The 27,326-nt window shown below is 38.2% G+C and overlaps 1 protein-coding gene across 1 annotated transcript in view; it reads left to right on the plus strand.

Annotated features, from left to right (window-relative positions):
• The window catches only part of CFAP47 (cilia and flagella associated protein 47), a gene marked incomplete at both ends in the record, with an annotated part of 486,291 nt that overhangs the window by 437,346 nt on the left and 21,619 nt on the right, over positions 1 to 27,326 (plus strand). The window contains 3 exons of the mRNA XM_079765682.1: positions 8,403 to 8,562; positions 9,951 to 10,045; positions 14,578 to 14,730. Coding sequence (XP_079621808.1) covers positions 8,403 to 8,562; positions 9,951 to 10,045; positions 14,578 to 14,730 — 408 coding nt within the window. The remainder of the gene's footprint in view (positions 1 to 8,402; positions 8,563 to 9,950; positions 10,046 to 14,577; positions 14,731 to 27,326) is intronic.

The following is a 27,326-nucleotide window of genomic DNA, read 5'->3' on the forward strand; positions in this document are numbered from 1 at the left end:
TTTTATTTTTTTCTTCTTATTTGATTGCTATGGTTAGGACTTTCAGTACTATGTTGAACAAGATTGGTGAAAGTGGACATCCCTGTCTTGTTCCTATTCTTAGGCAAAATGGTTTTATTTTTTGCCCATTGAGTATGATGTTGATTATAAGTTTGTCATATATGGCCTTTATTATGTTGAGGTATGATCTCTCCTCATTTTGCTGAGAGTTTTTATCAAAAAAAACTTTAATTTTGTTAAAGGCATTTTCTGCATCAATTGATATGATAATGGGATTTTTGTTTTGCAGTCTGTTTATGTGATGTAACACATTTATTGATTTGCAAATATTGTACCAACCTTGCTTCCCCATAATAAATCCCACTTGGTCATGGCATATGATCTTTTTAATGTATTGCTGGATCTGATTTGCTAATATTTTGTTGAGGATTTTAGCATCTATGTTCATCAGGGATATGGGACTGTAATTCTCTTTCATTGTGTTGTCTTTATCTGGTTTTGGGATTAAGGTAATGCTGGCCTCATAGAAATAGCTTGTAACTGTTCCTTCCTCTTGAATTCTTTTGGAATAGTTTGAGGAGGATAGGTGTTAGTTCTTCGTTGAATGTTTGGTAAAACTCCCCTGTGAAGCCATCCAGACTATGGCTTGTGTTTGCTGGATTTTTTTTTAATTAATGCTTCAATTTCATTGGTAGTTATCAGCCTATTCAGGTTTTCTGATTCTTCCTGATTGAGTTTTAAAGATTGTATTTTTCTAGGAATATGTCCATTTTGTCCAGATTGTCCAGTTCATTGGAATTAAGTCTTTCATGGTATTTTTTTTTTGTAGATCCTTTGTATTTTTGTGGGATCAGTTGTTACTTCACCTCTTTCTTTCTGATTTTGTTTATTTGGGTCCTCTCTCTTTGCTTCTTGGTGAGCCTCTCATAAAATACATACATCTATATATATAAAAGCCCAAGTGACCATTACGAAGGAACAGCCAGAACAACCAGTCGCTATGACGTGCACTGAACAGGAAGGCAGGCGAGTGGTTAGGAGTGAGCAGGCAAGCAAGCAGTTAGGGGCAAACAGGCAGGCAGGCGAGCGGTTAGGGGTGAGTGGTCCCTAAACCAGCAGTCAGACATCCCCCGAGGGGTCCTAGATTGGAAGAGGTCGCAGGCTAGGCTGAAGGACACCCCCCCACCCGCATGAATTTTGTGCACTGGGCCTCTAATATGTAAAATAAAGTGTGCATATTTCTCCCCAGATATTTATTAAGGTTTTGAACCTCAAGAATGATAACTATAACATAAAAAAGCTAATAGATCTGTAGTTTATGTAGGTACTATAAGTAAATGTAGTAAAACAGAAAGAGTTTAACTCAGAAAATGTTTTGAGTTTAGAATATGTTGTATTAGATTGTTTAATCTAATGAATTGCCCAGTCAAAAGATAGTTTTTTTTCCAGCTTCCTACTAAACACTTAAGGTGCTGGAAAAACCCTCTAGTAACACTGAAAACTAAGACTGGCGAAAAACTTATCCTAAGAACCGAGGAGCACCTTAAATAATGCTCAAGTAAGAAAAATAAAATAGCCCTAGCTGGTTTGGCTCAGTGGATAGAGCGTCAGCCTGCGGACTCAAGGGTCCCAGGTTCGAATCTGGTCAAGGGCATGTACCTTGGTTGCGGGCACATCCTCAGTGTGGGATGTGCAGGAGGCAGCTGATCAATGTTTCTCTCTCATTGATGTTTCTAACTCTCTATCCCTCTCCCTTCCTCTCTGTAACAAAATCAATAAAATATATTAAAAAAAATAAAAAATAAAATAAAGCAATTCTTGCTCTTTGGTAGATCATGAATGGGAAAAAAATGTCAATTATCACTAACGTATAAATGTAGGGTGGTTCCATTAGAAGTACTATTTGCCACCTCATTCACTTCCTGGAGCTAACAGTTCATTCCAAATTTAGAAAAATTATTTTTAAAATATGAGCTAGAAGAGAAAGCAGTTAGTTAGTCATACTAGAATTTAAAAATATGATATTTTCACATGAAAAGAAAGACCAAAGAAATCTAGGGAGTCCAGAAGAAGACCAAAATGTATATAGGAATTCCATGAAGATAACATTTCAAATCAGTTAACTTTCAAATAGTGGTTTTTGGATAACTAATCCCATATGAAAAATTCATAACATTGAATACATTCTTCATTCCACATATATGGATAAATTTCATATAGTTTGAATATTTAATTATAAAAATGAAAGCACATAGACATTAGAATAAAACATGGGTAGATTCCTTATAAAAAGAAGTGAGGGACATTCCAAAATGTTGGCGGTGTAAGTGGAAGGTACACCAACACTCTCCCACAACCAATCTGGAATAACAACTAAAATACAGAAAAATCATCTTGAATAATCAATTGAAGACTAGCTGGAGAGAATCCTGATAACCAAGGAGGGAAAGTGGAGACCCCATAGAGACTGGTAGGAAGTGTGGAGGTACAAGAGGGCTGGCCAGGCTCCCACAAGCAGCAGCTGAAGTTATGGAGGGGTTCCCATGAGAACTCAGGGATCTAAATCCCAAGCTGGCTGCCCAGCTGAGAGTAGCAGGACTGAGAAAGATGCCTATATAACATCTGGCTGTGAAAATCAGCAGAGTTGCTGCCTGCCAGGGAGAGATGGCTTCAAATGCAGGCAACCTCTTAAAGAGCCAACACACAAAATTTCCTATGCAGCCACTCACCTTGGGGTCCAGCAGAGTGTGGGCAGAGTGGACTAGAGCTGTGTGAGCATAATACAGGGATGGGGCCTCTGGGGTTAGAACTCAGAAGGCAGCCACCTTAGTCCCCTGTGATGAGTCATTCCCTCAGGACATCTTATCTTTCTCCTCCAGACCTTTACCATCCAAGCAGCTTTTGCCTGGGGCAGGGAGGGTGGGGGATATTGCTCCACACTGTTGGGAAACCTCTCACACCACCCTATGGTTGATAGCATGAGGCAAATCAACTGAATGACATTCAGACTTCAGGAAGAGGCAGATCTCTGGAGGCTTTGAGTCTTTGCCTGATTTCCTTCTGGGACCGGAAAGCAGACCCTGGTGCATATCCTGTTCCTTTCCAAAGGCACCCAGCCCCAGCAGAGGGAGCCACAAGCTGTGGATTGCTGATAACTCCAGATAGGGTACTCAAGGCCAGTCAGTCATAAACAGCATCTGACATTGACCTGCACTAGAGGTCAGGTGTCATAGCAGATCTACCTAATACATAGACACAAACCAAAACATGCACCCTAAAAAAGGAGAAAAAACAAACAAACAAACAAACAAAAAACACACATACCCTAAATGAAAGAACAAGGTAATTCTCCAAAAGAAGAGCTAAATGTAATGGAGATAAGAAATTTATCAGATATAGAGTTAGAATAATGATGGCAGTGATGTTCAACAGCATGAGAAAAGATATAGTAACTATGAAAAAAGACCAGTCAGAAATGAAGAATTACATAGCACTAATATAGAACACATTGGAAGGAATACATAGCAAAGTAGGGGAAGCTGAGGATCAGATCAGTGAATTAGAAGATAGGGTAGAAAGAAATAAACTAGAGAACCAAAAAGAAAAGAAAAAATTTAAAAACAGGAGGACAGCTTAAGGGAGCTTTGGGACAACATGAAAAGTAACAATATTCGCATCATAGGAGTACCTGAAGGTGAAGAAAAAAATTGAGCAAGGGATAGAGAACCTGTTTGAAGAAATAATGACAGAAAACTTCCCTAACCTGGTGAAGGAAAAAGTCACACAAGTTCAGAAGATACAGAGATTCCCAAGCAAGAAGAACCCAAACAGGCCCATGCTCAGATACATCATAATTAAAATGCCAAAAATTAAAGACAAAGAGAGAATCTTAAAGGCAGCAAGAAAAAAGCAATTTGTTATCTACAAAGGAGCTCCAATAAGGCTGTCAGATTATTTTTCATCAGAAACTCTACAGGCCACAAGGGAATGGCATAAAGTATTCCAGGTAATGAAAAGCAAGGATCTGAAACCAAGATTATTATATCCAGCAAGGCTATCATTCAAGATAGATAGTGAAATAAAGAACCTCCCAGACAGAGAAAGGCTAAAGGAACTTATCACAACTAAACCAGCACTGCAAGAAATGATAAAGGGACTGTTGTAATGAGAAGAAGAAAGAAAGAGAAAGAAACATAGGTATAAAGAATTAAAATGAAAATAATTAATGAAGTATCACCTCACACTTGTCAGAAAGGCTACCATCAACAAATCAACAAATGACAAGTGCTTGTGAGGATACAGAGAAAAGGGAACACTAGTATCCTGGTGCAGCCATTATGGAAAACAGTATGGAGTTTCCTCAAAAAGTTAAATATGGAACTACCATTTGACCCATTGATCCCACTTCTAGGAATATATCCTAAGAAATCTGAAACAACAATCAGAAAATAATGTATGCACTCCTATAGCACAGTTTACAATAGCTAAGATCTGGAAACAGCCTAAGTGCCCATTAGCAAATAAGTGGATAAAAAAGATGTGGTACATTTATACCATGGAATACTATGCAACTGTATAAAAGAAGGTTATCTTACCCTTTCAGACAGCATACAGGGATATGAAGAGTATTATGCTAAGCAAAATAAGCCAGTCAGAGAAAGACAAGTATCACATGATCTCACTCATATGTGGAATCTAATGAACACAATAAACTGATGAACAAAATAGCTACAGAGACATAGAAGCATGGAACAGACTGTCAAATCTCAGAGGGAAGGCGGGGGTGGGTGAATGGGTTTGAAGAGAGCAACCAGAGAACTTGTACTAGTATGTATATATGCGTAATCCATTGACACAGACAATACTGTGGTGAAGGCCTCGTGTGGGGGGCAGTGGCAGGCTACAAGGGGTCAATGGTGGAAAAAGGGGGACATATGTAATACCTACAACAATAAAAATTTAATAAAAAATGTTAGAAGTGAGGACAGATTGCCTGTCCCTACTCAAAGTGTTACAAAAGGCAATGGGAAAATCATAGGAAGTAAAACTCAGTGGTGATACACAAATGAATTTGACATATTCTCAAAGATTTTTTCATTGTTAAATTTCAGTGATTTCCACTTATAAGTTAATAATAACACAGTGATTGTTACTATTCAAGCAAATAACAAGAGTTAAATTTATCATGAATTCATTAGTGAATAGTTCTTTCTAGTCTGGTAAATAGGCTACTAGATAGTTATGTGGGCTTATATATCATAGCATGATCTTTTAATACTTTCATTTGAAGTATTATAAGAAATCATGGTATTAACAATTAATTTCCCTTTTGTGTGTTTGTCTTGACTCCTTACACCAACCAAATGTATAGGTTTATTTTTAGTTATAATCTAATTTTAATGATAATATAGTTTGTAACGATAAATGATCATTTCTAAAATTGGTTTCCTTGGGGATGCATAATGGTTTAGTTGACACAGCTCTTGCTGTTTTTATTCTATTCCATCTCTTGCTGTTTTAATTCATTTGAATCAATGATTCACTAAAAATATAGAGCTCATAAAGCCAAAGTTGAAAATAGCACATTGTTTATATAGCTTAGCAAACAATACAATCTTTCATTGGGACTTTGTGTAAGTTAACCAAATTGTTTCAATTCCTCCATTTCTAAAAGGAGTAACATAATAGTACTTAATTTATGGTGTTTTTCTGAGAAGAAAATGAGATAGTGTGTGAAAAATATTTAGTATGGACCCTGGCATATAGTCAGTATTCAATAAATGCTAACTTGTAATCATATTAATTAACTAGAGGCCCCGTGCATGAAATTCATGCACGGGGGGGTGGGGTGTCCCTCAGCCCAGCCTGCACCCTCTCCAATCTGGGACATCCCTCTCACAATCCAGGACTGCTGGCTCCTAACTGCTCGCCTGCCTGCCTTCCTGATTGCCCCTAACCGCTTCTGCCTGCCAGCCTGATCACCCCCTAACCACTCCCCTGCCAGCCTGATTGATGCCTAACTGCTCCCCTGCCCGCCTGTTTGCCCCTAACTGCCCTCCCTTGCAGGCCTGGTCACCCCTAACTGCCCTCCCCTGCAGGCCTGGTCACCCCTAACTGTCCTCCCCTGTAGGCCTGGTCCCCCCAACTGCTCTCCCCTGCAGACATGGGTCCCCCCCAACTGCCCTTCCCTGCAGGCCTGGTCACCCCCAACTTCCCTTCTCTGCCAGCCTGGTCAACCCTAACTTCCCTCCCTTGCAGGCTTGATTGCCACCAACTTCCCTCCCTTGCAGGCCTGGTCCCTTCCAACTGCCCTCCCCTGCTGTCCATCTTCTGGTGGCCATCTCGTGTCCACATGGGGGCAGGATCTTTGACCACATGGGGGCAGCCATCTTGTGTGTTGTAGTGACAGTCAATCTGCATATTACTCTTTTATTAGAAATGATAGAGGCCTGGTGCATGGGTGGGGGCCAGCTGGTTTGCCCTGAAGGGTGTCCCGGATCAGGGTGGGGATTCCCTTTGGGCATGGGGTGGCCTGGGTGAGGGGCCTGTGGTGGTTTGCAGGCTGGCCACACCCCCCAGCGACCCAAGTGGAGGCCCTGGTATCTGGGATTTATTTATCTTCTACAATTGAAACTTTGTAGCCTGGATTGGAGCCAAGCCTTCTGCTCGCTCCATGGCGGTAGCCATTTCTGTTGGGATTTATTTATCTTCTATAATTGAAACTTTGTAGCCTTAAGCGGAGGCCAAGGCAGGCCAGGGTGTGCGGAAAGCTTGGCTTCCTCCATCGCCAGGGGCAACCCTAGCCTCCTGCTCTCTCCAGCTCCGTGGCTGCAGCCATTTTTGTTGGGATTTATTTATCTTCTATGATTGAAACTTTGTAGCCTGGAGTGGAGTCTTGGGCTGGCCAGGGTGTGCGGAAAGCTTGGCTTCCTTCATCGCTGGGGAAACCCAAGCCTTCCTCCTGCTCTCTCTGTGGCTGTAGCCATCTTGGTTGGGTTAATTTACATACTTCTGATTGGCTGGTGGGTGTGGCTTATTGGTGTAGCTGAGGTATGGTCAATTTGCATATTACTCTTTTATTAGATAGTATAGAGGCCTGGTGCACGGGTGAGAGCCGGCTGGTTTGCCCTGTAGGGTGTCCTGGATCGGGGGGGGGTATCCTTGGGGGTGAGGCGGCCTGGGCGAGGGGCCTGTGGTGGTTTGCAGGCTGGCCACACCCCCTTCTCTCTCCAGCTCCGTGGCTGGCCGGCAGGCAGAGTGGTTAGGGGCAATCAGGCAGGCAGAGGCAGGCAGGTGAGCGGTTAGGAGCCAGCAGTCCCGGGTTGCGAGAGGGATGTCCGACTGCTGGTTTAGGCTCAATCCCTGTAAACCAGCAGTAGGACATCCTTTGAGGGGTCCCAAATTGGAGAGGGTGCAGGCCAGGCTGAGGAACACCCCCTCCCCCGTGCACAAATTTTGTGCACCAGGCCACTAGTATCTTAATACTTGTCCAACAGGTAGGGGTTGGTTTCAAAGTATAGTCCTGTGATCATCTGCTTTTGTATCTTATGAGCTACTACTTAAACATGCAGTTTCCTGGGCCACATCCCAGAATGAATAAATCAGCATTTCTAAACGTGGAGCTCAGCAAGCTGCATGTCTATCAAGTTTCACAGGTGGTTCTTATCCAAAGTAAAGATAGAAAATTTCTAATTCACTAGAACACAAGAAAATGCTGTCAGTTTTTTCGTTTTGTGTTGTTGTTGTTGTTCTCTTGTCCTCTGTTCTGTATAACCTGGAACAGATACCCCTTTTTTCATAAATTAATTTTGGCTTCACTCATGTCATCAGTTAAATAAGTGAACAATTTCCTAGTAGAAACTTGGGGGCTTCAAGGAGAATCTTGGACTACTACGGTCTAGGAAAAAAATACAGAATGAATCAAAGGGTCATCATATTTAACATTTCATCAGCCCCCTATTCCCTTCAGGAGATAACCTTATTGATTGATTTTTTGAGAGAGAGAGGAAGGGGGCAAGGAAGAGAAATAGAGATAGAGAGACATTGATTTGTTGTTACACTTATTTGTGTGTTCTTTGGTTGCTTCGTGTATTTGCCTTGACCAAGGATCAAACTGCAACCTTGGCGTATCAGGATGATGCTCCAACCAACTGAACTACCTAGCAAGGGCCTAAGATATATTTTTTAATAGAGTTGATGACATTTCAGAAAAAATAGTAAAGCAAGTAAAGTGAGCTTATAATTTTGTATAATGTGTTTTTTTATTCAGAAGTTGAATAAAAATTATCAGTAAACTTGAAAAATTATCAGTCAACGAATTAGATTACTTTCTGCTCTTAAAATTATATTCTTAAATTTTTTACCACATTAAAACTTATTTTGTGGGTTTTTTTTTTTTACAGGAATTGAATTGCCTCCTAGAGGGATTATTCCAATCCCAGTGTGTTTTGTTCCCAAAGTTATGAAATTAAGGAAGACAATGGCCGTTGTTCAAATGAGGAGGGCAAATGGAAAAAATTGGCCTATTGACAATTTTGATGAATTGAGTCCAGAGATGAAAAGGTGACATTCAAATAAGTATATTGATTTCATTTTGTCTGGCACTGATACAATCAGCTTCTTTTATATGTGATGCAATGTAAAGGTCATGCTTTTTATTCTCTGACATGTTGAAATTTATATGTTCAGAGGAGGAAAATGTATTTGTTAAATGGGTATAGTATGTATCATTGCTGACGTGAAATTAAAAGTGATGAACAACTCAATCTTAACAGACTCAGAGATATGCAAAGGCCTCCTTTTAGACTAAGAAAATAGTTACTGCCAAGACAATAAGTAATCTATATTTGGGAGAATAACAAAAACAACTTGTCTGGGCAAAGTATAAGACTTGTGATGCTGGTATTCATCTACTGATGGCACAGTGCCAGGTGGATATGACAGCCTGATGAACCTCTCCCATGACTAGGGTATCCTGTTTCATTGCCAGAATGCAGGAGACTTGTATCCTCATTTCCTCGCTGAAATTTAAGCCAACTCCAATAATGATAGAAAATGTAAATGCTTTCCTGCTGTTATAGTTAAATTAAATAATTGTCTAGAAGTCTTAATTAAAAAGAAATTCTTATTTTGCCCTACATGTACATATTTCATCTCCACATTTGCTTTTTCATCACTCCTGCTGTCAAGACTGTCTACATGATTTGTGGGTCCTCATGTAAAAGTAAAAATGAGGGAGCCCTTCTTCAAAAAGTATTAATAATTTTAAGACAGGTACAATAGTGTATTAAACAAGCATGGAGTAATGCTAAGTGTGTGATTTTTGTGCTAATGCACAGGTCACACTCCTATGAAGCTGGTCCTGCCTGCCATGACTTAAGTTTCATTTTTAACAGGAAAAGCCTGTTTTCAACAATGATCAGAATCATTCTAGTATCGCTATCCTCTTGGTAGTGTATAAATGTACTTAAAATATTTTGAGAAATGTCCTCTTTCTTTTAACTGCTATCTCCCAAAAGGAAAGTACTCCTTTCTGAAGTCCTGTATTTAATGGAGTTTTTGTATGTGTGCTTTGTTTGTCCAATTTAGAATATAACCCATGGGAATTGTACTACCTGTGATTAATCACACTCTAGTCACATAAAAAATATCAATACCAAGCTTTAAGTGTAGGGAGAAATGTTCTTTAATTTTAACTTACATCTCATAATGGTTGTATTTTATTTTTACTTGTGATAATTTCCCTTAGTTTGCCTTAAAATGTTTATCAAAAATGTTTTTATATTTATTTACCAAAAATGTTTTGTATTTCATACTTATTGTCTCTCTGCCAAAGTTTAAATTCACAAGTGTTGCTCATATACCATTAGGTTAATAGAGAACATGCTCTTCTATGCTAATATTTAAAGTGTTTATGTTTTTTGTTCACTCTTAATTTAATTTCTAATTAGAATGATGGGAATACACAGTGGAGAAATCCAAGCAATACGATGGATATACCCTATTCTTGGACTCCCACAGGCAAAACATGATGAATTCCCTCCAGGTAGGTATATTTTAGTGTCAGAAAACACTAGGATTTGGGGGTAGTTTAGAGGCCTTCTCATCCCATCTTTTCTTTGTACAAGTAAGAAGGTTGAGGTCCAGAGAAAGTAAGTTGTGAAGTAGCCAGCCCTATTGGTGGGAGTGTTAGGACTGAATCTTGTCCTCTAACAATGAGTCCAATGTTATTTCCACAAAACCATACCATTTCTTGTTGCTCTTCCTATTGGTAAAACCTAGAAATCAGCTAAGATGAAAATAACATTAACTTCAGGGCTCTTTATCTCACATTCTGTAAAGTGCTCAAAGCCCTGAACTAGATCTATTAGAGTCTGTGGAGACCCTAATCAGAGTACGCCAGATGTTCAAAGCCAATTGGAGTGTGGGGTCCCTTTTCAGAGTATGCCAGATGCTGAAGACCAATTTGTCATACTAAGATGCAAAAGCAAGGACACAGCGATATTACTGTACCAGTATACACTGCACAGGCATACCTTTCTGTAACCCAAATATTGATGTCACTATTTGGGAAGAAGCCTTTTTTGTCTAAGTTGGTACAAAGATGTGTTGTTGACCAGCCAGTGTGCCACTGCTTGGTATGGCTCCTGTGTTTGCTACTGTATTAGCAAGGACTTCTTTGTATGGCTACTTTGTGAGGCTACTTTGAAGAACTGTTTTGTCTGATGGCTCCTATTTAGCAATGGTTACTTGGTCCGCAATAAAGATACTCTCCTATATGCCTATGGCTTCTCAGGTTTTCTCCATCTAATACCCTGCGTCTATGAAGGTCCAGTTCCTGGCAGGGGAACAGAGGCCCCACAGTTAGTGTAGTAGAGCAGGATCAAGGAGTAAGTACTCCAACAGAGTTCCAGCTACTTTGGTTCTCCCGTCACATTTAATCACCATATTCTAGCTTCTGTCTAATTCTAAGTCTCATCCAAGAATTATCCTATCCCTCTATTAGTTGTCCCAGACACAGATTTATATGATGTTCTCCAAAAACTAGTCAGAATTTACTAAAATTCTCAAGGAGGTTAGGTTGCTATCATGCACACATTAAGTCTCTACTTTGAAAATGCCTTTCTTTTTCTCATTGACCCCTGTTTTTCCTCCACAGACTCCAGACTTTTCTCAAGTTTCTGTTTATTCTCTTTCCTCAGTATTCTTCTCACTCTTTCCACATTCCTTGCTTTTCCCATGTGCTTCTGAAGGTCTGCCTAAGAAATCAATGCCTCTTAGGTAGGCATAAAGCAAAATTTAGTATCCCAACCTCTTACCAGGCTCTAGGCATAGTTCTTTTTTTAATTATTGATTGATTGATTGATTGATTAAGGTATTACATATGTGTCCTTATCCCACTATTGCCCGCCCCCCCCACTCATGCCCTCACCCCCCTGGTGTCTGTGTCCTTTGGTTGTGCTTATTTGCATGCATACAAGCATACAAGTCCTTTGGTTTTTTTCTTCCCCTTACCCCCACCCTCCCCTACCTTCCCTCTGAAGTTTGAGCATCTGATCAATGCTTCTCAGTCTCTGGATCTGTTTTTGTTAATCAATTTATGTTGTTCAGTATAATCCATAAATGAGTGAGACCATGTGATATTTATCTTTCTCTGACTGACTTATTTCATTTAGCATAATGTTCTTCAGTTCTTCAAAACTAAGAAACACTAAATTGCTCTGCACAGCAAAGGGATACTTATTTTGGATCTTTCCCTTAAGCAACTCAGATGAGCTTTAAAAAAGTCTTGAAATTTTGAATTTTCTTTCTCCCTCCAATACCAATCTTCGCTAATGAAAAAGAGTCCTTTACTGACATAAGTTATGTCATCACACTTACAAAGAAGAAAAAAATAAGTTTTGCTTGTGAATAACAGCATTTTCGCTAATATACTGGAAGGGAGGTCAGTTCCATATTTCCTTATGTAGTTTCATTTAAACTGGAATAAAAATCCACATATCTATCAGTTCCTTTGACAATAAATGTCATTGTTTTACTTGAAGTACTTGTACTTTTGAGTTAAAAAATTATCAACACATATAAATATTTCAAATGTACCAAAATATCTTCATAATGCTTCACAAACATGTGAGAGTGTTTATTCTTTCTAGAAGATAGTTGTCTGTATACTTTACATCGAGCTGAACAAGTTAAAATTTGTAGCACAGTCAATGTGATGTAATGAAGCCTAGACATTACTCTGTTGGAATTCTAACAGTGTTGCTTGTGTCTATACAGACACAGTTTTATTTTAACTAGATTAAAGCATTAAAGATTTTCTTTCAGTCTGATACAAAGCCTCTGAGAAGATAAACATAATTTTTGTACAGTTTCCTTCAATTAAAATTAAACATGCTCCAGAAATATAAAGGAATTTTCTATCTAATCATATCTCTTGATTATTATTCTATTTTTAAATTAAATGTGAGCTCTATAAATAGCCCATGTTTCATTAGCCCAACCCAATAGTAACATCAGTGTTCTGAAACAGATTGTGTGCTAATTATTAAATCATTTTTACAAAAGTCTAAAACTTATTCTAGTAATTATTTCCATATAGAAATGCCCTTGAGAAACAAATAGGTATAATTTTATAAATACATATTATTTACTTTCTGTACAGTCCATTCTTCATCTGCAAAACACATTAGAGATAACCTATTGCTTTCCCAACTCAACCGTATCACCATCCATGTTTATTGTTTCTTTTCTTTCTTATGTATCTATCAGCCAGATTACTCTCAAACCCAGGGTATTTTTGTTGTTCTGGGTTTTTTGTTTTGTTTTGTTCTCTCTTTGCATTCTTATCTGGTCCTGTCCACTGGGGCAGATAATTGGAAAAGGACTCTTCTACCTGTCAGTGGAAATACATTGGACTGTGAACCCACTGTGATTTCGTGATCCTTACATTGTCAAGGGCACTAATGTGGCATGATACTAATTGTACCTTTGATCACACTAATTTCTAACTTAATGCTTTAAGACTAAAGCAAATGATAACCAGAAAAGCTTGTACATTTTCCTCAGCCATTACAGCCCTCTTAATTCACATCTAACTTTGTACCCTTATTATACATTTCACATTTATTCTAAGTCCAAAATGTTCACTATCAACCTGTAAAATTTAGAATTAAAAACAAATTTATTTTAAACATTTTTATACTATAAATGTGATATGTATTGTGAAAACACATAAATTTGAGGACATTATCCAATTTTGCAAGTCTAAGTGAATATATTAGTATTGATGCCACAAAAGCATGGCATAATACATTTCAAAAGCTTTTTTAATATTGTGGTTCACTTTTTATCACTTATCGTCAATTTACATCCTATGTTCATCTAAAGTGATAAAATATAACATTTAATATATTTTAGAGAAATAAAATTACTATTTATGTGGACTAGAGTATACATGGTCTCATAATATAATCTAGAGCTAATGCCAGATGCATAGATTAATACTCCTTTATATAATTAGTAGTTATATAAAAATATTTTGATTTCTCACAAGATCACTGACTTCTGTATTTAATGTAAAAAAATATTGGAATTTAATATATATATAAAGTATTTTCAATCCTCACCTGAGGATATGCTTTTATTGATTTTTAGAGAAAGGGGAAGAGGGAGGGAGAGAGAGAGAGAGCGAAAAAGAGAGAGAGAGGGCAGTGTGAGAGAGAAACATCAATTATTTGCCTCCTGTACGTGCCCCGACCAGAGATTGAACACACAACCTGGTAAGTGCAGATAGAATCTGCAACCTTTTTGGTGTATGAAACAACATTACAACCAACTAAGCCACCTGGCCAGGGCAAAATATATAAAGTTTTTTATGCTGTACATTAATATATAATCACATTTTAATATTGATTTTAATATATTACAATTTTCAATTTAACTGTTATTTGTGTACTGTGTAAATTTCAAGTGAAAATAAAAATATTTAAGTATTTTACTTAAAGGAATTTTAAGGTAGATGTAAATAAATAATATAGTAGGGAATATTTTAAAACTCATTACAAAATAAAGGTTATAGAAGTTACTTTTTAAATTATTTGAAGATATTTTCTATAGTATAGTTATATAAGTTGAGTTTAGCATTTACCACAATGAATATATGCTAGTAGATAGCTGAAAAATTCACATGTTCTTGACCACCAGGTGAATTATTGATATAACTAGGTCTGTTTCTGAGTAAGATTTCTATATCCTAGTACAATCTTCTATTACCTAATTTATATCTTCAGATTTATCGTTTGTCATGTTATTTTTGCATATTATTTAATATTCATATTTTATTACAAAATGTATATAGATATTGTGTAAGGGTGTGTGTGTTTGTGTGTGTGTGTGTGTGTGTGTGTGTGTGTGTGTGTGTGTGTGTGTGAATGCAGGTGCAATGTCAAGTCAAAGTATGCCAAAGTACTTTTATTTTATTTTTCATGACATAATTTAATAATTTATTTTCTTGTAGCTCAAGAATGATCATATAACCTAATAACCAAATTAACTGGAAATATTTCTCTCTTGTAGCTGTCATAAAATGTCAGTCCAGGAAACGGATAGAAAAGGAGTTGCAAGTCACAATTACTGGTGATTTTATTGGAGATCATCCTATCTTAAATGTATCAGATTTTGTAGTAATTCCAAAAAAACGTTCATATGCATCTTATGAAGATATCGATGGTAAGAGAACCATAGTCATGTATATAAAACATGATGATAAATAAAACCATTTCCTTAAATTACAGTTTTCTGATTACTCAGTTATGTGAAAATCCATGCTAATTTATTTTTCTTTTACATTATATCATTAAAATACTACTCAACAAGTGTTCAGTAATACTTGTTTTCTTCACAGTAGCTATCTCCAAAATGATGATAATTATGGTTATTAATGACTTTATAAGAATAGAGTGTTAAAGTGTTATTACAGGTTTTATTATCAGAGTAACCCTATGAAGCCGGTAGTATGACTATATTTTATTTTACAAGTAATTTGTACAGTGTCATTCAACATAGCAGTGGAAGGCATGGTATATGAATAGAATCTTGACTATTTTTTAAAACATTATTTTAAATTTGAAATAACTTTAGATTTAAAACCTAGATGTGAAATAGTAAGTTCTAAACTGTTCATATTGTGATCAGGCCTAACTTAATTGCTTTTCCTTTTAAAGCCCTGTAGGAATAAAAGAAAATTACAAAGGCAAGGCTTTCAAAGAGGTTCCCTAACATAAAGTATAATGTCTGGTGCAGAGTGGTCAATCAATAAGCAAGAGTTGTCTCTACTTTCCCATTATGGTCACACTCTGACCTACCCTGTTTGGTCCCATGGCTCTTTCTTTTCAGTAGTAGTGTTTACCCATTGTTTTATAAATAAGATATTACCTTAAAACTTATAAAATTACCAATATTCATCTATTTTTGAACCATAGAAATGTCTGTTTTATATGAATCACCGATATTTGATTTTTTTTAATGTACAAAAGTGTCTTTTCATGTGATGCAATCTACATAAAATAATCCAGAATTAGCCTGCACCATTAGGCCCCTACTACCTATCATTCCAACCTTTTATTTCCCTAGGTCAGTGGTCGGCAAACCACGGCTTGTGAGCCACATGTGGCTCTTTGACCCCTTGAGTGTGGCTCTTCCACAAAATACCACGTGCGGGCGAAACTTTGTGGTCCATGCGCAGAAGTCGGTTTTCGGCCTGGGCGAGTCTATTTTGAAGAAGTGGCGTTTGAACACTCAAGGGGCCAAAAAGTTGCATGTGGCTCGCGAGCCGTGGTTTGCTGACCACTGCCCTAGATTGTTAACCTGTTACTCAACCAAGTGGGATCACTTGCTACTTCTGTACAGTTACCATCTACTTTCCCATTATGGTGAATGTCTATGAGATAGTCTGCCCTACCCATCTGCCAACTTTCACTCATTTCTTGTGGAAACTACTTCCACTAGCCATATAATTCTTATAATATTTCAATCATATAGTCTTCCCCTGCTCAGAGTGGACATCTAATGGAGGTTGGGCTTGTGAGTCTTACCTCTCCCCCACATCTTTTGTAGTCAGAACACAGAAAGTCTGTTTCTCTTCATTTGCTGAAGCTGTAATAAGTAAGTGAGTATTTTTTTCTCTGCATGCCTGTTTTGCTCCTCTCTTCACAGGTCTACTTTCTCTGCCTACTCATCAAATTATACACAAGGCTCAGTCATGATTAATTGGTTCTTCCTTTTATTTAAGGACACCCTCAGTAACTTCCAAAAGGTCATTCCAACTGGGATTCTGTTATTTGCAAACAAGCATTCAAAGAGTAAATATAGAAGAGGATCTGGAAATAATAAATATTCCTTAAGTGAATTACAAAAATGTTAGAATAATCTCCCACATGCAATCTTACTGTAAGATTTGGAAGGCAGCCCTGGCCAGTTTGCTCAGTGGATAGAGCATTGGCCTGCGGACTGAAGGTTCCACATTTGATTCTGGTCAAGGTTTCAGGCTCAATCCCTGGCCAGGGTGTGTTCAGGAGGCAACCAATTGATGCTTCTCTTTCACATCGATGTTTCTCTCTCTCTCTTTGTCTCTCCCTCTCCCTTCCACTTTCTCTAAAAATCAATGGAAAAATATCCTTGAGTGAGGATTAACAACAACAACAAAAATATTTGGAAGGCAATATTTTAAAAACTAGTGGTAGAATTTTGAAATGAGTATCTATGTTATATGTACCCAGTGTACTCATAAAATCTTTGGAATTATAAAAAAATTAATTCACATTAATGTTCTTTATATTTACTGACTAGTTATTGTGTGAATTGTGTGAGATGAGATAGTAATACTATTATTAGGTTGCATAATAAGATATTTCATTATGTTAATTTGTTATTTATTTTGTCTCTTTGAATTTTAGTTTTCTAATTGCAAAAATGCCAACTTAATCACAGATAATTTAAATTTATTTTAAAAATGAAATAAATTTAAATGAGAAGGGAATTTTCTATTGCAAGCCTATTTATTTACTCCTTATTTTAAAGAACTATCCTATCTAATAATAGAGTAATATGCAAATAAACATCACTCCGCTACGCCCACGATTGGGCAGCGGGAGGCTGGGGGGCGGGGTCTCTCCGGGGGCTGTGGCGGTGGTGGCGGCGGCGCCCAGACCCGCCCCCATCAGCGTTTGCGGGTCTGGGGCGGCGGTGCCTGGACCCGCCTCCATGCATCTGCACTGGGTGAGGGCCTGGTCAGCAGCCGCTGAGGCTGCTTCAAGGGCCAAAGAGGGAGGCAGGGCCAGACCTCAGCGGCCACAGCTGCTGCAGGGCTGGGGAGCCAGGCAGGGCTGGACAGGCAACCTCAGGGTGGGCCTGGGGGTGGGTCCAGTGGAGCAGCTTGACAGCAGACAGCAGGGCCTGCTTGGTGGTAGCTGTCGGAGACCCACAACAGGCAAGTGGCCCTGCAAGCAGCACCCAGCAGGGCCTGCTTGGCTGTTGCCGCAGCGATCCGGGAGCAGACAAGCGCAGCTGCAGGCAGCACCCAGCAGGGCTTGCTTGCCCATCACTATGGTGTGGAGCAGGCAAGCCCCGCAGAGAGCAGAGAACCACAGGGAGTGGGCCTAAGCCATGAGCAGGACATGTCCTGAGGGCTCTCGGATTGGAGAGGGTACAGGTCGGGCTGAGGGACCCCCCGTGCATGAATTTCATGCACCGAGCCTCTAGTCTTTTAATAATGAAATCAGACTGATGCAAACCATTTTCATTTATCTCAAAAACATTATAAATTGGATACAGATTTTGCTTTAGAGACTCATGTAGCATTAGAGGAATGTAGGGAATATAATCTTTAAATAAATGATACCCTGTCAGCTTCCTTTTCTTCAACCAATAACCAATACTGAAAGAGAATTCTCATTATTTATTGAGATCAGGGATAAAAATATTAGTGTAGATTAACCTGAGTTTAAATGTTTAACTCAACTGCTGATTTGCAGTGATAATTATTTTATTAAAATAGACCATAATTTTAATAAGCAGACAACTTATATAGTAACCATACCCCAGTGAATATCCAGTCCCTTTCTGAAGTGAAATCATTGTTTTGTGTGTCATCTGCTATGCTTAAGTGAATATTAAGAGTTGAGTGTTCAAACCTTTATTTCTGTTTTAAATCTGTCCTGTAGAAGACAAAATGTTGATGCTTTATGACATTAAGTAAAAAAGAAGGTAAAGAAATCCTTGTATATAGGAATTATTTTAATAACATCTCACTAAATTGCTTAAGTTGTACTCTTCTCAGGTTGCAAGCTAAAGAAATTATAATTCTGATAATAGAAATTGATTAAATCTTATTACCTGGAAAAATCTACTTCCTTCAAGATAAACAAGGTCTATAAGGAAGCTTCAAACAACATCATTTTGGGAGGTTTGAAATGCATATTATTTGAGGAAAACAGTCTCCCAAATAGCTCTTCAAAATACACCTTTTGATATGGCTCATAATTTCACTGTTTCAGTACTTTTCATGAAGAAAAATAACTATATGGAAAATAACTATTTGGAAGGTTTGCAGACTTCTCTCTTCCCATCATTTCCTCTACACTAGCTTTTTCTCTGCTCAATACCAACAAACTCAAGAAGCTCATCTATTTATTGGCTAAAGACATTTTAATGTGTAAATGTTTATGTTCTGAAGCTTGTCTTGCTATCCAGAAGTAGAGTTTTTTCAATCTTCTCTCAACTTTAATGTTTTTTCTGTGTTCATGGGACCTGAATATTTGATAAATCAGCTGACCTCTCTCTTGTCTTGGTTTCTTAAAACCATCTGATAATAACTTGATTTCTTTCCCTGCCTTTATTCCAAAGTTGTAACCAACTTGCCTGACTCTGTATATCTCCCTACTTGTCTTTCCATTCTTACCTATATTTTTATGAAGGCACAAGTCTGCCAAAAAGTTTAAAAACTCTTTTAGTTTTTAGTATATGCAAAGGCAAGCCAGCTGTTTTTCCCTGTGTGTATAATTCAATTATAGTCTACTCAACAAATAATGTCCAACAGAGTCTTGTTCATGCCGTTTTGTACTTCCTAATGCCTCTTAAATCCCTTGTAGTGGAAATTAAAGCACTTCACTCTGTGGCTTGGATTGTAATGGAATATTCAGTGTGATCATTGAATGCATCCTGTATTCCCTCATCTGAGTTTACTGATAAGTACATGTAGAATTATGGCAGATAGAGATCAAAAGGTTGCCTTTATTATAAAGGTGGACTGGAAAGTGATTTGGTACTATGGACTCATTTGGGCTTATTAATACCTTCCACCAAAATTGAGTGCGTTCACCCTGAGCTGCCCAGTTGTAAACTCTCTTTAGGAACAAACAACCTACTCCTGAAGGAGGAGGAGAAAGTGTGCATCCTGGATTCAAGACATTGAGAAAGGAAGATAAAGGTCTGCTCACCTCATGTTCCATTCCTTCACCCTAATTCACTGGTCAGATATGTTGTTTTTCCTCTGATGGCAAGTCATAAGGGAGGAAGCAAATTGATGCAGATTTTTTCCCCTCCTAAATTTTTCCTTCTTGTGAGTGAATAAGCCCCTCTATGTAAACATGGTAAGTAGGAGATAAGAATCCCCCACTCCCTTTCCATCCTTCTTTTACCTTAATTGTATTTTCCAGAGATTCCAATAAAACTATCAAGTCTCATTAAGTGAAAATGCCAGGACTTCTCTGATCTCTATCCCCACTCCTCACACACACCATTGAGTTAACCAGAATTGATCATTTTCATATCTCTTCATTCAACAACAATCCATGAGCATATTTGCTGCCAGATAGTATGCTGAGCCCCAGGATGCCAAAATGAACAAGACACAGACTTGGAATTCAAAGAACATCTATCCAACATATTGGATTTATGTGCCTATATTACTTGTAAAGCTCTACTGGGATATTATTATACTTTGATTTTTAGACTGTATTTTGCAATGCCACTTCATAACATTGCAGATTATTCTCTCTGAGCAGAATTTCCCTTTTAATTGTATTTCTTCCTAAGTGGCTTTTGGTCCTTGTGTTCTTTGTGTCTCTCTGGGGAGTAGTTTAGTGACTTTCTCTGTGGGACTTTTTCTATGAGAGTGGTTTTACCATTTAATGGCACATCAAATTCATGCCTCTTCCTTTTATTTCCCAGGTGTTCTGCATCTTGTAGCTATTTTTCTTTGCTTAATCTGCTGTCTTTTTTTGTGTGTGATTTGCTGGTTTTTGTGTTACACTGGCCTCTTTTAACCCTAGGCAAGTCATCATGCTGTATGTCTTTTGCATGTCATACATAAACAGTATGGGGGTTGGTCTGTAATCACAAACAGGCCCTGAGAAACCTGGCATTGGTCCTCCATGACCTCCACATTAGCCTCTAGACTTGACCCTTTGCTCTGATTCTCTTTATTTTACTTTTCTCAACTCACTCCATTAAGGCTTCTGTCGTAACTACTCTTAGAGCAAGGTGGCCATCACCTTTGTGAACCCAAAGATCACTTTTACCTTATATACTAGAGATAGATTGGTGGACATGCCGATTGTGGACCAGGTCAATTCATGGTTCTCCGACCTCTCTTCCATGACCCACTTGCAACAAACTCCTTGATTTGGAATTTTAGCTCCTTTCATGAATGTGGAGAGTATACATATAATAGATGTTTATGCTTCTCTTCTATATGCCAATCCTAACTTTAAGATATTTTTCACATGTACCTAAAAAAACCCTGTTGTCACTTTCCTCTAGTAACCTACTGGTAAAGAAAATATAGTTAACCATATTGTCTATAATACATATTGTCTATAAAACATGAAGAACTTTCTCTTTTAGCAAAATAAGCCAGAACTTGAAACTTTTGCTTTAATAGATTGGGATACTATTTTAATATTGTTTAAACTTTTTAAAAAAATCTTTATTTTTTTAATTTTATTTATTGTCTAAAGTTTTACATATGTTTCCTTTTTCCCTGCTTGACCGCCCCCCTCCCCTAGCCATTCCCACCCCGGGCAAGACCCCACTGCCCCAGTGTCTGTGTCCATTGGTTATGCTAATATGCATGCATACAAGTACTTTGGTTGCTCTCTAACCACCCCTTCCCCTGCTATTTGTCTCTGGATCTATTTTTGGTCATCAAATTATGTTGATCATTATATCCCACATATGAGTGAGATCATGTTATATTTATCTTTCTCCGACTGGATTATTACACTTAGCATAATGCTATCCAGTTCCATCCATGCTGTTACAAATGGTAAAAGTTCCTTCTTTTTTTAAAAAATTTCTTTATTGATTACAGTGTTACATATGTGTCCTTATTCTCCCATTAACCCCCCTATCTCGCCCTCATGCCCTCACCCCCCTGTTGCCTGTGTCCATTGGTTAGGCTTATATGCATGCATACAATTCCTTTGGTTGATCTCTCCCCCTTACCCCCACCCTCCCCTACCTTCCCTCTGAGATTTAATGGTCTGATCAATGTTTCTCTGTCTCTGGATCTATTTTTGTTCATCAGTTTATGGTGTTCATTATATTCCATAAATGAGTGAGAACATATGATACTTATCTTTCTCTGACTGGCTTATTTCACTTCGCATAATGCTCTCCAGTTCCATCCATGCTATTGCAAATGGTAAGAACTCCTTCTTTTTTTACCACTGCGTAGTATTCCATTGTGTAGATGTACCACAGCTTTTAAATACACTCATCTGCTGATGGGCACTTAGGCTGTTTCCAAATCTTAGCTATGGTGAATTGAGCTGCTATGAACATAGGGGTGCATATATCCTTTCTGATTGGTGTTTCTAGTTTCTTGGGATATATTCCTAGAAGTGGGATCACTGGGTCAAATGGGAGTTCCATTTTTACTTTTTTGAGGAAACTCCATACTGTTCTCCACAGTGGCTGCACGAGTCTGCATTCCCACCAGCAGTGCACCAGGGTTCCTGTTTCTCCGCATCCTCGCCAGCACTTGGAGTTGGTTGATTTGTTGATGATAGCCATTCTGACAGGTGTGAGGAGGTACCTCATTGTCGTATTGATTTGCATTTCTCAGATGATTAGTGACTTTGAGCATGTTTTCATGTGTCTCTTGGCCTTCTCTATGTCTTCTTTCAAAAAGTATCTATTTAGGTCCATTGCCCATTTTTTGATTGGGTTGTTTATCTTCCTTTTGTTAAGTTGTATGAGTTCCCTGTAAATGTTGGAGATTAAGCCCTTATCAGAGATAACGTTGGCAAATATGTTCTCCCATTCCCTGGGCTTTCTTGTTGTTTTGTTGATGGTTTCGTTTGCTGTGCAAAAGCTTTTTATTTTGATGTAGTCCCATTTGTTAATTTTCTCTTTATCTTCCATTGCCCTAGGGGCAGTGTCAGTGAAGAAATTGCTTCAGAATATGTCTGAGATTTTGCTTCCTATGGATTCCTCTAGTATTTTTATGATTTCCCGTCTTATGTTTAAGTCCTTTATTCCTTTTGAGTTTATTTTTGTGTATGGTGTAAGTTAGTGGTCTAGTTTCATTTTTTTTTTTTTGCATATATCTGTCCAATTTTCCCAACACCATTTATTGAAGAGACTGTCTTGACTCCATTGTAGGTTCATGCCTACTTTGTCGAATATTAATTAAGCATAGTGGCTTAGGTCGATTTCTGGGTTCTCTATTCTATTCCATTGATCTAGATGTCTGTTCTTGTGCCAGTAACAGGCTGTTTTGAGAACAGTGGCTTTGTAATACAGCTTGATATCTGGTATTGAGATCCCACCTCCTTTGTTCTTCTTTCTCAGGATTGCTGCAGCTATTCGGGGTCTTTTTTTAATTCCAGATGAATTTTAGGAAATTTTGTTCTAGATCTGCGAAATATGCTGTTGGTATTTTAATGGGGAGTGCCTTGACTCTATAGATTGCTTTGGGTAGTATGGACATTTTAATGATGTTGATTCTACCAATCCATGAACACGGTATGTTCTTCCATCTGTTTATGTCTTCCTCTATCCTTCTTTTTTATAGCAGCATAGTATTCCATTGTGTAGATGTACCACAGTTTTTTAATCCACTCACATGCTGATGAGAACTTAGGCTGTTTCCAAATCTTAGCTATTATAAATTGTGCTGCTGTGAACATAGGGGTGCATATATCCTTTCTGACTGGTGTTTCTAGTTTCTTGGGATATATTCCTAGAAGTTGGATTACTAGGTCAAATGGGAGTTCCATACTGTCTTCCACAGTGGCTGCACCAGTCTGCATTCCCACCAGCAGTGAAGGAGGGTTCCTTTTTCTCCACATCCCCACCAGCACTTGTCATTTGTTGATTTGTTGGTGATAGCCATTCTGACAGGTGTGAGGAGGTACCTCATTGTTGTTTTGATTTGCAACTCTTGGATGATTAGTGACTTTGAGCCTGTTTTCATATGTCTCTCGGCCTTCTGTATGTCCTCTTTCATAAAGTGTCTATTTAATTATTTTGCTCATTTTTTTTATTGGATCATTTATCTTCCTTTTGTTAAGTTGTATGAGTTCTCTGTAAATTTTGGATATTAAGCCCTTATCTGAAATATTATTGGCAAATATGTTCTCCCATGCACGGGGCTTTCTTGTTGTTTTGTTGATGGTTTATTTTCCTGTGCAGAAGCTTTTTATTTTGATGTAGTCTCATTTCTTTATTTTCTCCTTAGTCTCCATTGCCCTAGGAGCTGTGTCAGTAAAGACATTGCTACAACATATGTCTGCTATTTTGCTGCCTATGGAGTCTTGTAGGATTTCTATGGTTTCCTGTCTTACATTTAAGTCCTTTAGCCATTTTGAGTTTATTTTTGTGTATGGTGTAAATTGGTGATCGAGTTTCATTTTTTTTTGGATGTATATGACCAAATTTCCCAGCACCATTTATTGAAGAGACTGTCTTGACTCCATTGTATGTTCTTGCCTCCTTTGTCAAATATTAATTGAGCATAATGGCTTGGGTCAATTTCTGGGTTCTGTCTTCTGTTCCATTGGTATACATGTCTGTTCTTGTGCCAGTACCAGACAGATTTGAGAACCATGGCTTGGTAATATAGCTTTATATCTGGTATTGTGATCCCTCCAACTTTGTTCTTCTTTCTCAGGATTGCTGTGGCTATTCGAGGTCTTTTTTTATTACAGATGAATTTTTGGAGAGTTTGTTCTAGAACTTTGAAGTATGCCATCGGTACTTTAATGTGGATTGCATTGAATCTGTAGATTGCTTTGGATAGTATGGAAATTTTAATGATGTTGATTCTACCAATCCATGAACATGGTATGTTCTTTCTTTTGATTATGTTTTCCTCTATCTCTTTTTTTCAATATCCTGCAGTTTTCTGAGTAGAGGTCTTTTACCTCCTCAGTTAAATTTATTCCTAGGTATCTTAATTTTTTTGGTGCAATGGTAAATGGGATTGTTTTTTTCATTTTGCTTTCTGTGAGTTCATTATTGGTGCATAAAAATGCCATAGATTTCTTGGCATTAATTTTGTATCCTGCTACATTGCCAAATTCATTTATTAGGTCTAGTAGTTTTTTGATGGAGACTTTAGGATTTTCTATGTATAGTATCATGTCATCTGTGAATAAGGACAGTTTTGCTACTTGTTTTTAAATTTGGATGCTTTTATTTCTTCTTGTCTGATTGCTATGGCTAGCACTTCCAGTACTATGTTGAACAGGAGTGGTGAAAGTCAGCATCCCTGTCTTGTTCCCCTTCACAGAGGAAATGAGTTTAGTTTTTGCCCATTGAGTATGATGTTGGCTGTTGGTTTGTCATTAAGGCTTTTATTATGTTGAGGTATGATCCCTCTAGTCTCACTTTGCTGAGAGTTTTTATCAAGAAAGTTGTTGGATTTTGTCAAATGCTTTTTCTGCATAGATTGATATGATTATGTGATTTTTGTCTCTCAATTTGTTTATGTGATATATCAACTTTATTGATTTGTGAATATATTACCAGCCTTACATCCCCAGAATAAATCCCACTTTGTCATGGGGTATGAATTTTTAATGTATTGCTGAATCCGATTTGCTAGAATTTTGTTGAGGATTTTAGCATCTATGTTCACCAATGATATTGGCCTATGGTTCTCTCTCTCTCTTTTTTTTTTTTTTTTGGTGTCTTTATCTGGTTTTGGAATTAGGGTAATACTGGCTTCATAGAAAGAGCTTGGAAGTGTTGCTTCCTCTTGAATTTTTTGAAACTGTCTGAGGAGGATAGGTTTTAGTTCTTCTTTGAAAGCATGGTAGAACTCACCTATAAAACCATCTGGACCAGGGCTTTAGTTTGCTGGAAAATTTTTTATCACTGCTTCAATTTCTTCGCTAGTTATTGGCCACTTCAGGTTTTTTTATTCTTCCTGATTGAGTTTTGGAAGTGAAGCTCCTGATTTCACCCTCAACTTTGATTGATAGCCTAGCTGGGTTTAGTATTATTGGATTTAGACCTTTGTTTTGCATGACTTTGTATATTTCATTCCATTACCTTCTGGCCTGATGTGTTTCTATTGAGAAATCAATTTATTGTCTGATGGGAGATCCCTTGTAGGTAACTTTCTGTCTCTTTCTGGCAGCCTTTAAGTTTCTTACTTTGTCATTGGTATTTGCCAATTTAATGATAATGTGCCTTGGCATCAGTCCTTTGGGGTTCATTTTGTTTGGGATTCTGTGAGTTTCTTGGATTTGTTTGATTTTTTCCTTCCCTATATCAGGGAAGTTTTCTGTCATTATTTCTTCAAACAGGTTTTCTATTTCTTGCTCAATTTTCTCTCCTTCTGGGACCCCTATTATGTGGATGTTGTTTTGTTTTGTTTTGTCCCAAAGTTCCCTTAGGCTCTCCTCCTGTTTTTTTAAGTTTTCTTTCCAGTTGCTGCTCTGTTTGGATATTTTTTCCTACCTTGTCTTCTAGCTCTCTGATGCGGTCCTCCACTTCTTCTAGTCTACTGTTGATGCTTTCTATTTTGTTCTTTATTGTAGGGATGTCATTTTATATTTCTTCTTGCTTTCTTTTTTCTCTTGGTTCTTACCCATATTGTTGAATTTGTCTTCCATCCTTTTCAGAGTCCTTATGATGATTGTTCTGAATTCTTTCTCTGACATATTGCTTGCCTCTATTTCAGTTACTTCCTTTTCCAGTGATTCTTCCTTTTCTTTCAAATGGGTGCTGTTTCTTTGTCTCCCCATGTTTGCTCCTGTCAGTGTGTCTGGTCATGTAGCTCTATCTCTCCTGTGTTGACTTAAAGGTACAAAATACAACACAACAAGACACAACGCACAGAGCACTAAACACAAATGTATTCATGATACCAATAACCCCAAATAAAGGTAACCACCAGAGATGAGAGAATTGGGGGGGGGGGGAGAAGAGTGCAAAAATGATATTGAGAAAAGGAAAATATGTAAGAGAGAAAAGAAAGAGACAAAAAAAGAAGGGGAACAAATATATGTATATGGGGAAAAAACTCAAAAAAAACCCCAATAGCTAATCCAAAAAATACAAACACAAACACTCTGAGATGAATGCAAACAACAAACAACAACTAATCCAAAAAAATGCAAACAACAAACACCCAGCTGAACCTGAGGAGGCAGAGCTCTCTCTAGGTGATCTCTGACCTTTCTGTCCATGGATTACCTCACCAGCTGTGTTTAATTCGCCAATTCTGGGTGGATGTTGTTTGATTCAGCTGTTCCTTCTATCTGCTCTGTGAGAAGGCACAGGGCCTATCTGTGTATTTGGTGCCGCTTTGTCGCCCCCTGAACAAACCTTTTATGCACCCGCAGCCGGGGAGGCTGGAGTGTCAGTGTTCGTGGGTTCACAGCTGAGGCAGCTGGTCCTTGGGTGATGTGGTTGTAGGGTCCCAGGAGGTATCCAAGGTCTCCCTGGTTGAAAGTAAGTCTGGGAGTCCAATCACAGCTGCTCTCCTCTTCAAGTTGGCGTGGTCTCTGTGACAGAGCCGGCTGCTCCAGGAGAGATTTCAGCAGTAGTAGAGGCTGCCCAGTCAGGGGAGCCTGGTCTGCCAGTCCCCAACAGTCCTGTGGAATATAGCTGTCCATCACTCACAAATACAGACACTCCCCACATGTCCATGCACTCTCCTTTCGCTCTCTCACTCACACACTATCTTGCAGGCTGCTGTCCCATCGACCGCCATCTTGGATCTCCCAAAAATCTTTATTGTTGAAAATATTACATAGGTCCTCTTTCCCCCCCCCCCATTAACTTCTTCCAGCCCATTCTCCACCGCAGGC

The sequence above is a fragment of the Cnephaeus nilssonii genome (genome assembly GCF_951640355.1).
Source record: "Cnephaeus nilssonii genome assembly, chromosome: X".
Lineage (NCBI taxonomy): Eukaryota > Metazoa > Chordata > Mammalia > Chiroptera > Vespertilionidae > Cnephaeus > Cnephaeus nilssonii.